General features: G+C 40.8%; 1 protein-coding gene across 1 annotated transcript in view; it reads left to right on the forward strand.

Moving 5' to 3' along the window:
- pik3c3 (phosphatidylinositol 3-kinase, catalytic subunit type 3) overlaps positions 1-15,198 on the forward strand; it is a 123,311-nt gene that overhangs the window by 16,357 nt on the left and 91,756 nt on the right. The window contains exon 7 of the mRNA XM_084312477.1: positions 312-383. Within this exon, the coding sequence (XP_084168603.1) occupies positions 312-383 (72 nt within the window). The remainder of the gene's footprint in view (positions 1-311; positions 384-15,198) is intronic.

Consider the following 15,198-nt stretch of genomic DNA (forward strand, 5'->3'; position numbering starts at 1 on the left):
GCGGCAAAGTGTTAAGGTGAGTGTTTGTTTAAAGTGAGTGTGTGCATGCATGTGGATGTGTGTGCAATGAGTAGATGGATGGGTTGATGTTACATAGTCATTGAGCATCCTTATTTCCAATTCATATTTTCCAACACTAGAACAATTTTGAAACTTTTTGGAGATAGTTTCTGTGTATGTTGTTTATATTCTTATGTACTGTACGTGTGTGAAATCAGGCTGCTGTTTAATTGGATACTGTAACTCCATATGGTGAAGTGACTGCTGATTGGTGCACTGTCTCTTAACCCCCCCCCCCCCCCCCCTTTCAGGACGGAGATGAGGCGTCGCCCGTCCTCACCAGCTGCGACATCGTTAAGGTCCCTGACCCCCAGATGTGCATGGTGAGAGGATAGACACATACACACATAGTGTCATATATCTGGAGAGAAACAAACAAACAAAAACGACTAACCTTCGTACGTCTTTTTCTATTATGCAGTCTGCTACTAAAGAATCTACCATGCCTATGTTTAGGTTTATGTTTATTAAAGGATCCCCATTAGAGACGCATGAAAGAGCCTCTAGTCTTCCTGGGGTCCTGGACAAAACAAATACAATACAAATGTACAACTAAAAATACAAATTAAAATAAAACTAAACACAAACATTTTAAATGAATACAAATTCACATTATAAAAGGAAATCTAACATTCCAGTAAATATTTTAAAATAATTAGTGCTGTCAAAGTCAATGCTGTAACTTTGGAGATTAATTAAAAAAATTAAAATAAAAATGAACAAATGTTTTTTTATTCTTTTATTTTTTTTGACATGACATACAAACCTTTACAGTAGAAATCCACTATAAAACACATACATGCTCTTACTCGTTCTTCCCCCCCCACCGGACCCCCCTTGAATACATCCATTATTCCGTTTGATACCAAGGATTAATAGTTCATATAATGTTTTATCCTCTCCACCACCCCTAACCAGATTTCTATGCTGGCTTCATTAATACCTAGAATTTGTGCGGTAGATATCTCCAGGTAAATCACATCAAGATATGTAAGAATCCATACCCTCCGGCACATTTTATCAGGTTGAATCCAGCGTGATGCTATTAGCTTTTTGGCAGCCGTAGTACCGGACAAGATTAGCCTCTTTATGTGTACAGAGTGTGATACCTGAGAGACATCATTCAGCAGCAATACAGAAGGCATTACAGGTATTGTCTAGGGATGCCCCGATCGATCGGCCACCGATCGTTATCGGCCGATACTCAGTATAAATATGCAATCTGTGAATTCTGATAATGAGTCATATTCGCCGATAGCGGAAACCGATCAAGCGAAGCTCTCACTCGCTGTCTGTCTCAGACACACACGACCTGCAAACTGCCGCTGCTCCTCCTCCCTAGCCCCGCCCGCCCCCGTGTAGAGTTTGTAAACACAGAGGACTGAGAGGAGGCTCCTCTGCTCGAGTCTGTAGTGCATTCGACCTGCGCTAACGTTAGCTACCTAGCTATCGTTACTGTTTAAACAAAATTACCCAGTCAACTATTCACGTTTAGTAGGCATTGTCTAACGGTATTTAGCCGGCTAGCTACCGATAGCTCCTGATATCAACAAATGATCCAGAAAGTCTAGTAGTCCATGTTCATACCTCCGTTAGCTTGCGTTAGCTTGCGTTAGCTGACGTTAGTTTACTGTTCAAAACTAAATGTCCCATTGAACTAAAGTTCTGTCTTAACGTCATCTAGCCGGCTAGCAGTAGCTACAGATAGCTCTTGATATCAATGTCTTATAACATTGATTTAATGCGTATTCGAGCTGAGGGCTTGCTGAATGTGAAATGACCAAAGCACAGTACGTTACCAATAGGGTCCCGCTGCAGCGCCGGATAATCCTTTTTGGAGCTGGAGGCTACTAGAGTACACACAGACAGTGGAGCTGTTTGCAGATAGCGAGCATTTTGACTTAAACGTGGTGGCGATGTCTCGCAGATAATACAAGTACAAGTCTAATTATATAATATATATATTTTATAAAAAAAAAAAAAAAAAAAAATTATATAAAATAATTTTAAATTTCTTTTTAATCAAAAACAATCGGTATCGGATCGGTATCGGCCGATATGGCTCACGACGATCGGTGATCGGTATCGGTGGCAAAAAACGTGATCGGGGCATCCCTAGTATTGTCAAATACAAAAATCATGATAATAGTGTGGTTATTTCTTCCCAAAATATCTTAACAGGCGGACATTCCCAATACATATGCATAAATGTACCATCATCACCGTTTGTACATAAGGAACATCGAGAGTCTTGTTTAAGCCCCATACGGTTCAATCGAATAGGAGATAGGTAAGTCCTATGAATAAAATTAAGATTAATCTGTTGATGATCCGGGTTACGTGATGATAGCCGAATGTTTTCCCAGACCTCAGCCCAATCAAAATCTACTTCCAGGTCTGGTATATCCATCCTCCAAACTGAGTCTAGGGGAAGGGCTTCATACGAAGATGTGAGTAAGTGACGGTAAAAGTCTGACAAATCCTCTCGATGTCTCCCTTTCATAAAAGAACTTGTGATATCTGTGGTACTCAAGTGGTGTCTTTAATGGGACTCCATGAGCCTTCAAGCATGCTAATAATTGTCTGTAGAAATAATATGTGGAACTGGTGAGGTTAAATTTGTTAAATATATCTTGATAGCTACAGAAACCCAGTTCGTTGAAGATATCTCCCAATGTATGTATGCCATTCTTTTCCCATTTGGGAAATCTGATAGGTTGTTGTGCAATAAGGAGTGTATTGTTATTAAATATGGGAGAGTGTTTATGCCATTTATGTTGGTTACTAATTTTTTTGTGTTTCACGCCATATCCGGATCACATGTGTAATAAGAGGGCCAAATTTCAAGTTGCATTGCTTAATTGATAGGTTGGTGTATACTACATCCTGCAGTATATGTGGTGCCACAATGTTTTCTTCTAATGTTCTCCAGGATACAGATGCTTGAGAATCAAACCAGGTGATCAGTGGTCTTAAAGAGTACGCTTTAAAATAGTGGTAGAAGTCTGGAAATGCTAAACCTCCGTCGGCTTTGTTTCTCTGTGCGGTGGATCTTTTAATTCGTGGAGGTTTGTTGTTCCAAATAAATGTATATGCGGCGGAGTGTAAGTAGCCAGCGGGGGGGGGGGGGGGGGGGGGGTGTGTGTAACGGTAGCATTGAGCTGAAGAAGTTGATTCTGGGTAAAACATCCATTTTAATTATTGATACTCTGGCCTGTACTGAGTTTTCTATGTTTTGACCACCTGTCAAAGTCATTTGTGATCCTTTCTTGGATTCCTGTATAATTATACTTCACTGTTTGGCATATAGTGGGGAATATTTCAACTCCAAGACATCTAAAGTGTTCTACCATTTGTATATTTCCTGGAAGGATGGTAGCCTTCGCAGTGACATTCAGTGGAAGGAAGGCCGATTTTGGCCAGTTTATCCTAAATCCCGATAGATTGCCAAAATCGTTTATTAGCTTGAGAAGATGAGGTAGTGAGGTGGTAGGGTTTTGCATGAACAATATTACGTCGTCCGCATATAAAATAATATGATGCTGTGTGCCCCTAATTGAGATCGGCTCTATGGATTGGGATTGTCTTATATACTGTGCTAAAGGTTCTAAGGATGGAGCAAATAGTCCGGGACTAAGAGGACAACCCTGTCTAGACGAACGCGAAACAGGAAAGAGAGGGGAGGTGAATTTACCTGTTATAACCATGGCCGATGGCTCTGTGTATAGTACTTTTATCATATTAATGAATCCTACACCTAACCCCATCCTTCCGAGTACTGCCCATAAATAAGCCCATTCCAACCTATCAAAGGCCTTCATCGCATCCAGGGATAATATAGCTGTAGGAGGCACGATATCCTTGCTGTTGTCTATCACATGTAGTAATCGTCTAATATTATCCGTGATCAGGCGGCCTCTTATGAAGCCTGTCTTATCAGGATGAACTAGAGCTGTCATATGCTTTTGAAGTCTGATGGCTAGTACCTTAGCATACAGCTTAAGATCGGTTCCGAGGAGGCTTAAGGGTCTATAACTACCACATTCGGTGGGGTCTTTGTCTTTTTTAAGGAGGACAGATATGAGTGCCATATTGACATCCCTGGGGAAGTTCCCCTCTTTGATTGAGTATAAAATCATATCCAGTAATAGGGGTCCAATTACTTCCCAACATGAGAGGTAAAGTTCTGGTGGGATACCATCCCAACCGGGAGCCTTCCCACTTTGCAATTCCGATATAGCCTCTCTAAGTTCCTCTAGTGTGATAGGTGTATCGAACTGTTTAGCGTCTTCCTCTGAGAGTCAATGTTGATGGTTTTGTTGGACATTTGTATTTCACAGAGAGAAACTGTATTCAAAGAAAGCTATTAAAATAGTCTTTGAATCTAAATATACTTTCTTTGTTGATTTTACATTAATTCCATGATTTTACTCAAGTAAATATCTGTTACAAGCTTCGGTTTTAAGTAGAAAAATGCTATTTTTAATCTAGATTAATCTAGATTAATTACAGAAAATTGTGAGATTAATTAGTAATTTGTTTTAATCTATTGACAGCACAAAAAATAATACACAGATAACAGTTACATACTTGACAAGTTTACAAGATATCTCTTGCCACGCAGTTTGCCCATCGTATACCACTCTCTGCCAGTGCTTCTTTGCAGGGCTATAACTTTTTAAATATTATAGCTATATCGACATTACTATGGCCCATTCAACATCGGGTATCTATCGTTCCGGATGTGGGAACGTTATATTTTTCCATTCATACATTGTCGTGTTAGTACCGTCGTGAATATAAGTATGTTTTTGGAGTGTATAGCAGTAATTCCTAGAATGAGAGTTATAGGCCCGACGCATTTTACACATAATCGATTGGCGTGTCGTTCCTATAAAAACTATATTAAAAAATTCAAATGCATATGCTCGGTATACATTATGCTCCATCATGCGTGAATGAAAGGGGGGGGGGGGGGTCGTTTATGATTCATTGATTGTCAGTAATGGCTTTCCTTAGTAAGACATCATACGTTGAGCAGATGGATTGCAATGAAATAAATGGACAATCGAGCTGGAATTAACGTTAGATTCCTCTAAAGAAAAAAAATTCCAATTATTTGACGTTGATCTGCTAGATCCATTTTCCGTTTGTATGACGCAATAAACGGCGAAAGCATATTGATTCTTGCGTCTCGAAAGCGATCAAATGCACTTGAGTGTTTGTCTTGATCAACGTAACAAGATATCTCTGCCGGAGGATTTTCCCCGATGCACAGAGCGCCACATCCGGTTTAGAGTGGAGTGCAACTCGCCCGAAATCCACCAGGTGGCGCTATTGAGGTGTTGAAATATCAGACAGGGTCCAGCTGGCTCCCGGAGCCTTCCTGGGTGAATTATGAATGCCAATAGCGAATAAAGGAAATAACGATCATAAAAACTAGTAAACTCGGGCGGCTAGGTGGTGTAGTGGGCAAGGCACTCGCCACCAGTGTGGAGACGCTAGGATTCGCGTGTTCGAATCCAGCTCTCCACATTGTTTTCAGTTTAGCTGGTCGTCCGCAGTAATACACATTGGCCGTATTACGGGGAGGGAAAAACTGAAGGGTGGGGATCGAACGTTGTGAACAAGTGACTCCTACAAGTCGGTTGGTGCGCCTGCGCAGTAGAATCAGGAAGTGTCGGGGGCAGCGTGAGCCTCCCACGCGTTACTCCTCGACACTGAGAGATCGAGCTGCGCAGGTGAAAAGATGCGACTGCTGTTACCTCAAGTACCGGAGGGGACTTGTGCTATGTATGACTTAGTCCACATTGCAGCTGGCTTGTGGGAGGCAAGAAACAGCGTTTGTGACAGGGGAGGGTAGGGTTGAATTGGACGATACGAAATTGGGATGGGAGAAAATATAGAAAAAATGGGAGAAAAAGTGGATAAAAAAAAAATAGTAAACTCGTTGTTGGCGTTATTAGATTGGCGGGCAATAACGAGTAAACTCGTTTTTTGGCGCAGGATGTGTTAATATATTTTTTTGCAAGTCATTTAGTTATGTATTGTAGATAAGATGTTTTTTGGCAGAGCATTCCAGAGTACTATTGACCTATATATACCAGTGAGTTTGAGAACATTTGATTTTGGTGCTGTTTTTGTTCTGATGTTACCAGTGTTGTAACCATGTTCAGAAGTTCATTTGTTCATTTGCAACTGATGAGCCAAGCTAGATGGCTTACCAGTGCTGATAATGTTCCGCAGTAGCATTAGAAGACTCACTGATCATTTATTTTCAACCATTAGCCATGCCAGATGTTAATGCATAAAACTAATACTTTTCCTGTATGAATTGATTGATTGAAAACTTTATTAACAGATTGCAGAATGGGTACAGTACAGCTCAATACACACAATTGTTAACACATTCCCTGCCATGACTTATATCCATCAATATAGCCAGTCTGCCACCACTCTAAGCCTATGGAGATGTTCACCTTCTTTGCAGGGCTATAACTTTTTAAATTGTATTGCTAAATTGACATTACTATGGCCCATTTAACATCGATTATCTATCGTTCAGGATGTAGGAATGTTATACTTTTTCATTCCTATATTCATACAAAAATACCTTCTAGAATATAAGTGTTTTTATCGTTTTCTGCAGTAATTCCTAGAACGTGAGCTATAGGCCTAAACGCATATATAGATTATCGATTGCCGTCTATTCCCTAGACACGCTATATTAAAAAATTCAACTGTACATGATCGTATACGGTATGCGGCATCATGCGCGGATGAAAGAGGGGGGGGGTCGTTTATAATTCCGTGATAGTCCGTAAATGCTTTATGTAGTATGGGTGATATATTGATCAGATCGGTTTGCGGTGAAATGAATAGACAATTGGGCTGAAAATGACGTCAGCGTCCTCTTACCGTTCGCCGATGAGACTGGAGGAAAAAGATCCCACTTATTTGACGTCTATCTCCTAGATCCATTTCCGGTTTGTATGGTGCAATAAACGCCCAAATCATATAGATTATTGAGTTAGGGCAGCGATCCATATGCACGCCAGTGTATGTCTGGAGTCCCGCAACAATATGTGACTGCCGGACGGATTTCCCAGATGCACCGATTGCCACTTCCGGTTGTAACTCGCTCGAGCATCCACCAGGCGGCGGTATTGAGGCGTTGCAATATTGTGCAGAGTCCCACTGTATCACCAGCGGCTGGGTGGCTGAATTATGAATGCCATGGCGAACAAATTAAATATGATCTCAATATCGCTGTACAGCGTGGTTTGGCAGACAACGCATGGCGGGCAATACCGCTGTACAACGTGAACGGCGGTGGATGTGTTAAGGGGATGCAGACCAGAGAAAGACTTTCGTCTTGTTTACATCAGGGTCCCCCATTTTCAATTCATCATAAATGAACAGCCTAGTGCCAGACGAGCCACTTTATTCTGAGCAACCTGCAACTTTTTCAAATTAGATTGAATATGCCTATATATATATTAACACTTTCAGTGCCGGCCTCCGTTTCCTATTTACCCTGTTGAATGCCACCACCCACTTCAATGATAGAGCTCTGTTACGACCCCTGTGTGTCTAAGGGTAAAGGGCTGTAACATAACAGTTGGTTGACAGAAAAGATGGACCACGTTTGTAAACAACAATGATATTTATTGAGAGATGCAAAGGAAGCACATGTAGCTCAGGGGTGAGCCCAGGCCAAAACAACAAACAAACACCACTATACTCCAAATAAACCCAATCTAATCTATGGTAAAAGAAATTACATTACCTAAACTACTCTTACCTAACCAAAACAGGAGAAAACAATATCCAAAGGAAATGGCAGCTCACCCCATCTGTGCTTCCTGAGAAAGAGAGAAAAACACATTAATGATACATACAACAAAATGGAAACATAACAAAACAATCTATAGGTAACAATGCTCTCTCTGCGGCCATACAATCACAAAGGCACTTTCACTATTACAAAGGCCTATAAACAAAAAGGGATATTATCAAAGTACAATGCCACAAAATAACACTAGGCCTAGCCTCATGCCAGAGAGAGAGAAAGACTGAAGGGAGAAGCCATGTTTTAACAGGTGTGTGGTGATCCATGATTGGGTGGTGTTGATTGAGTGTTGGAGTCTGGAAAACCATCTACCAATCGGTGCTGTGCTGGGTAATGGAAGGGCAGGCCTGGCAGGGACCAATGGTGGAGGGAACAATGGCTGGAGGGAGGAAAGAAAAATGGAGAACACACACACATGGAGACACACACTGGGGAATATATACATTGGGATGTAACAAGCTATTATCAACATTTGACCCACATTAGATGATTGGTATAACGCTGCCCACGGAATTATGAACGCCCCCTAGCCCATCCGGTCAACATCAGATGACGTGTAGTAACTTCTAGAAGTACGTCTAGTTGGAATTTTTTATATCGCGCTGATTGCCATAAAACTGTATTGCATCATCAATATAATGTATTTGGGGCTATAGATCACGTTCTGGAGAAAGCTGCAGAAAGAGATGAAAACATACTTATACATTAGACCATACTTTACTATGAATATGTGAATGAAAAAGTTTAACGTTGCTACACAATGAACAATACATATAGGACTTTGAATGGGCCCTAATAATGGCAATATAGCAATAGAATTTAAAAAGTTATAGCCCTGCAAAGAAGGGGACTTTCTCTATAGACAAATAGAGCCGGCAACCTACGGTTGATAATGAATTTAACCCATGGCAGCCAAAGTGTTAATTAACAGTGCATATCCAATGAAATCACCATTTAGTTAAATGTCTTATACAGGATATACCCCTAATACCTGCTATCTAGTACCCTACACACATATGCTCTAGCTCAGGGGTTCCCAACCTTTTTTCCCCCAGGGACCCCCAAACATCTCTGATGAAATTCCTGGACCCCCCTTCTAATAAAATACCATAAAATACTTTTTTTGTCATTTTAATAACAAACTGCTTATACACAGGCATATGCATCATAATTAGACCCACTATGCTTCTTTGACTTGTGCCTTCAATCAACAAATCTCATCTTGCACCATATGTATTTCAAAATGTTGGCCAATATTCAAATCCTGTATTCATCCTCTCAAATCAGGCCCTAATGGTGAACGTAGGGCTGGGCGATATGGAAAAAAATCATATCGCGATAACGATATGATAATGTTATCATATTTCTCGATATCGATAATTATCGAATTGTTATAAGTATTACATTTTTTTTTTTTTTAACAACAGATGTATGTTTATTTTGCAGCAATTCTTTGTCATTGCCGCCATCTTTAGTGTTACATCCCCTCACACTCCAGTTCTCAGGCTGCAGCTGGTTTAAAAGTGAAAGTAAACTGGCTTCTCTGCTGGCTGTGGCTCCAGGGGAGTTGAACAGTTCTGGCTCTGCTAGTTTATTTTCGATCTTTTGGCGCTTTTTTGGTGGACAAACCACCGCACATGTGCACCGTGACTTGTGACTGGAGTCTAGTTCTGCTAGCACACATAGCCTACTGTGTACAGACGGTTTCAAACTGTATTTTAAATTAGAAAGCAAACAAAATAAATGGACAAGAGAAAAAGAAATCTCAATTTGGTCAGTATTGTCATTTGGACAAGCAAAGCCATTACTTTAAGTTGCAGGCAAGAAAGACAAGTCTGTCCACTGTCTCTGGTTTTAAAACTGCCCTGTTGCAGGTCACAAAAAAAAAATTATTAAAAAAATAAAAAAAATAAAAACGATTTTTCGATTTTTTTTAATTTCGATATTCGATATCGATTATTAAAATATATCGCGATATTTATCGTTATCGTTATATCGCCCAGCCCTAGGTGAACGGTTTGCATTTATGTTGAATGAAGTAAGAATCCACTGCAGTAAAAATATCCTCACCTCGAGTGGTGGTAGTAAGGTTGACTGACATGAGAATGTCCTGCTTCAGATGCTCATTTTCGATATACTGCACATAAACGATGAGCACAGCCTCGTCTGCGACAGTTGTAGTTTCATCAAGTTATATGGCAAATGGACCCTTTCTAAGATTTTCTGACAGCTGCTGCTCGCAATCACTTGACATCTTATCAATTCGGTCTTTCACTAGATTGTTCGAGAGTGGTACTGATTTTAGTTTATCCGCCACCTGTGGGCCGCACAGTTTCTAAACCATTTTGATGCAGGCTGGTTTGATGAGCTGCTCGCCAATATTGTGCGGTTTCTTTGCTTTTGCAATTAAAAGCGAACACTCAAAGGAGGCTTTGGTAGCCTTCTGTAAATCACTGCCACCCCTGCTCCACGCTACTCTAACATCAACAGGCTTGTTCGCCTTGAGAGACTGTTCTTTCCTCCGAAAAAAGTCTGGATCCTTCCCAACGGTTTCTGGGTGCTTAGACGCCTGATGTCTCTTCAGTTTGCTGGGCTTCAGGCTCGAGTTTGCCAACTTTTCTCCACAAATCACACACTCAGGTCGTTTGTCTGGTCCCTCAGTGAAGCCCATGGTGATGTAATTTTCGCGATTGCTGTAGGTCCTCACTTTTTTTGCAGATGAGCTGCCGTCATCTCCTTTTCGTTTGTCACACATTTTCGCCTCTGGCGGCTGACTGCAGACGAGCCGAGAAAGTTAACTAGCGTGCTAGGCTAGCTACGGAAAGTGATACAGTCAACTGATTCGCGTTTTAGCGGCTACCCGGTAGCCTACTGTTAACGTTCAAAAATCATGTCTAGATGTTTATTTATTTATCTTTATTTTTTATTGTAGTGGAGAGACTATTCATTCTATAAAAAAAAAGATAAAAAAAAAAAAAAGACCTCAAATCATCTGTGGTCTGGCGGACCCCCTGCGCCCCCTGGCGAACCCCCAGGGGGTCCGCGGACCCCAGGTTGGGAATCACTGCTCTAGCTCGTACCCCCCCCTCCCGGACCCCCCATTGGATAATCCATCCATTATAACTTGTTCCTAACCAGACACTACCTTTATATGCTAGCTTTTATTCTCTCCACCACTTCTAACCACATTGTCATTTTGGATTCATTGAGACCCAAAATTCTTGCTGTAGATATTTCTTGATAAATCACATCGAGATATGTAAGAATCCAGACCTTCCGGCACATTTTTTCCGGTTGATCGTGATGCTATCAGCTTTTTAGCCACTGTGATACCAGATAAAACCAATCTCTTTAGCTGTGGAGGTACTGCACACTCAAAGACATCATTCAGCAGTAATACAGAGGGGTGTACAGGTATATTCAGAGTTAAGAGATTTGATAATTGCTGGGTCACTTCTTTCCAGAATATCTTAACTGGTGGGCAGTCCCAGTGCATAAATGTCCCCTCGTCCCCATTTGTACATAAGGAGCATTTGGGGTCTTGTTTAAGACTCATTTTGTTCAGTCTTATAGGAGTTAAGTATGTCCTGTGAATATAGTTAAGATTGATTTGTTGATGGTCCGGGTTCCTTGATGCAAGTCGAACATTTGCCCAGGCTTCTTGCCAGTCAAAATCTATCTCCAGGTCTGGTATATCCCTCCTCCAGACTGAGTCTAGATGGAGGGTTTCATAGGAAGAGGTTAGTAATTGATGTTATACAACGGCATGCAAATTTCTCGATTCTGATTGGCCATTTACACGTCTTTATTGGCAACAATCCACGGTCCTGGGCTCAGGACCCGCCCACAACCGAATCACATATCACTCCCCGGCTCACTCCGGGAGAAAACAAGATCGCGGACAACAAATGGATATGTTGATAGCACCATAACGACTAAATATGAAGCGATTCTGTCAAGGGGAATGTGTTAGTCCTTTAAACAATGTTGGATGATGTAATTGATGGGTCTTGAGTCAATCTAGAACAAAAGAAAAATCGCGGATTGATTGATTGATTAATTGATTGATTTAAATTTCTACTTCCTTCCCACTGACTGCAGCGTTCACTCTCACACTGTCCGACGCTGGCGTACCCACAAACACACACACACACATACACACACACACACACACACACACACACACATACACACACACACACACACACACACACACACACACACACTGTGACACACACACACACACGCACACACGCACACACACACACACACACACACACACTCCTGTCTGCAACAGCGGGGGAGTCAGACTGAGAGAGAAGCAGCGCTGTTTTGAGTGAGCATGGTCTATTGAATTGATTGATTGGTTGATTGCTAATTTTATTACTGTACCCCTGGTTTCCAACTGGTTAAGTTTAGGCTAAAAGAAATAAATAAAAAAATAGGGCGAAGAAAACCTTTTTTTCCTATAGGGCAAAGAAAACGTTTTAATTTGTTTTACCTACTTTATATAGAAGCATCTAAGAATGAAGTTCTATGGAAAGTAGGTCTGCATTCCCTTAACAATTGTGTGTATTGAGCCGTACTGTATTGTACCCATTCTGCATCTGGTAATACAATTTTCAATCAATCATTCCAATAATACACAGTTGGATGTGTTAGTTGGTTGGATGCACTTCAAGCTGCTTCCACATGAGGCAACTTCTCTCAATCATTCCAATAATACACAGTTGGATGTGTTAGTTTGGTTGGATGCACTTCAAGCTGCTTCCACATGGAGGCAACTTGTCTTTTTTGTAGTTGTGGGAACTACTTTTTCTGGCGGATGGTTTTTTCAATAAATCTTCGATTAATGTGTGTTTATTGTATAGAAATAAGGTTGGATGAATCTGGCAGTTGTATAAAAGCTTTACACCACTTGTAGTCGTGATTTGTGACCAATAAACCATGCCTAGGGGGGTCTAACGACCCTCGGCTGCGCCTCGGGCTTAACGACCACCCCTAGGCATGGTTTATTGGTCACAAACCACTCCTGCGCGTGATGTAATGCTTAAATACAAATCTGAAACAAAACCTCTCGATGTCTCTCTTTCATAGAAGAATTTGTGGTATCTGTGGTGTACAATTGGTATCCTTAATGGAACACCGTGAGCCTTCAAACATGCCAATAACTGTGCGTAAAAATAATATGTGGACTTGGTGAGATTTTTTTTTTGCGTATTTCATCATAACTACAAAAACCCCATTTGTTGAAAACATCTCCTAATGAGTGTATGCCTTGCTTTTTCCATCTAGGGAATCTTATAGGTTGTTTTCCAATCAAGAGTGCATTGTTATTGAATAAGGGAGTGAGTATGCCATTTATGTGGGATATAATATTTTTTTTGTGTTTCACGCCATATCCGGATCGCATGAGTAATTATGGGGCCAAATTTCCGTTCGCATTGCTTAATTGATAATTTGGTGTATACTATGTCCTTCAGCCTATGTGGAGCTACTATATTTTCTTCTAAATTTCTCCAGGATACTGATGCTTGGGGATCAAACCATGTTGTCAGTGGTCTTAAAGTGTACACCTTAAAATAGTGGTAGAAATCTGGAAATGCCTTACCACCGTCTGCTCTGTTTCTCTGTGCGGTGGATCTTTTTATACGTGGTGGTTTGTTATTCCAAATAAATTTGTATGTGGAGGAGTGTAATTCTTTCCAGTAACCCTCTGGAGGGGGTAACGGTAGCATTGAGCTGAAGAAGTTGATTCTAGGTAGGACGTCCATCTTAACTATTGATACCCATGCCTGTACTGAGTTTTTAAGTTTTGACCACCTGTCAAGGTCGTATTTGATTTTGTTTTGGATTTTTATGTAATTGTGCTTCACCGTTTGGCTTATGGTAGGGAATATTTCAACTCCCAAACATCTAAAGTGTTTTACCATCGGTATCTCTTCTGGGAGGGATATATTTCTTTTTGCATGGGCGTTAAGTGGGAGGAAGGCCGACTTCGGCCAATTTATCCTAAATCCCGATAAATCTCCAAAGTCCTCAATCAGCTTGAGAAGATGAGGCAATGCGGTGTTGGGGTTTTGCATGAACAGTATTACGTCGTCCGCATATAAACTAATTTTATGTTGTGTGCCCTTGATTATGATTGGTTCTATGGATTGGGATTGTCTTATATATTGTGCTAAAGGCTCTAATGATAGATCGAATAGTCCGGGACTAAGAGGGCAACCCTGTCTGGAAGAACGTGATACCGGAAAGATTTCAGAGGTGATTGTACCTGTTGTAATCATGGCCGATGGGTCTTTGTATAATACTTTAATCATATCAATGAATCCTTTTCCTAACCCCATCTTTTCTAATACTGCCCATAGATGCAACCATTCCAACCTGTCAAAAGCTTTCATTGCATCCAGGGACAGCATCGCCTTAGGTGTGGTGTCGTCCTTGTTAGCATCTAGTACGTGTAGTAATCGTCTTATGTTATCAGTGATCAAGCGGCCTCTTATGAAGCCAGTTTGGTCCGGATGAATTAAAGACGTCATGTGCTTTTGTAGTCTGATGGCTAATACCTTAGAGTACAGTTTGATATCGGTTCCGAGGAGGCTTAAGGGTCTATAACTACCGCACTCGGTGGGGTCTTTGTCTTTTTTAAGGAGGACTGTTATGAGTGCAATATTGTCGTGTTTATGGAAGTTCCCCTCATTGACTGAGTATAAAATCATATTTAGTAATAAGGGTCCAATTATGTCCCAACAAGAGAGGTACATTTCTAGTGGGATACCGTCTCTTCCAGGAGCCCTACCACTTTGCATTTCAGATATGGCCTCCCTAAATTCATCTAGTGTGATCGGTGTTTCTAACTGTTTAGCGTCATCTTCTGAAAGTTTAGGGAGGTTAATTTGATTAAGATATGTGTCCATTTTGTTTTGATCGAAGGTCGTTTCTGATTTGTACAAGTTGGAGTAGAATTCTTTGAATGTCGCATTTATTTCTTTAGGTTCTGTAACAAGTCCTTGTTGTGCTTTAATGGTAGTTATATCTGCAAATTTTGCGTTAACTCTTAATCGCATAGCTAATAGGTGACTTGGTTTGGAACCTTGAGAGTACTGCTGTTGTCTTGTGCTACGTATTTGTATTTCAGATTGTTGTCTGTATATGGCGTTAATCTCTTTTTTTTTAGTATATTGACTTGATTTTCCAGTCGAGCCGAGTTGTTGTATTGTAAAGAATTAAATAACGTTGAATAAAGCGTTTCCAGTTCAGCCAGTTTTGAGCATCGATTCTTG

This window comes from Notolepis coatsorum, assembly GCF_963971535.1.
Source record: "Notolepis coatsorum genome assembly, chromosome: 4".
Lineage (NCBI taxonomy): Eukaryota > Metazoa > Chordata > Actinopteri > Aulopiformes > Paralepididae > Notolepis > Notolepis coatsorum.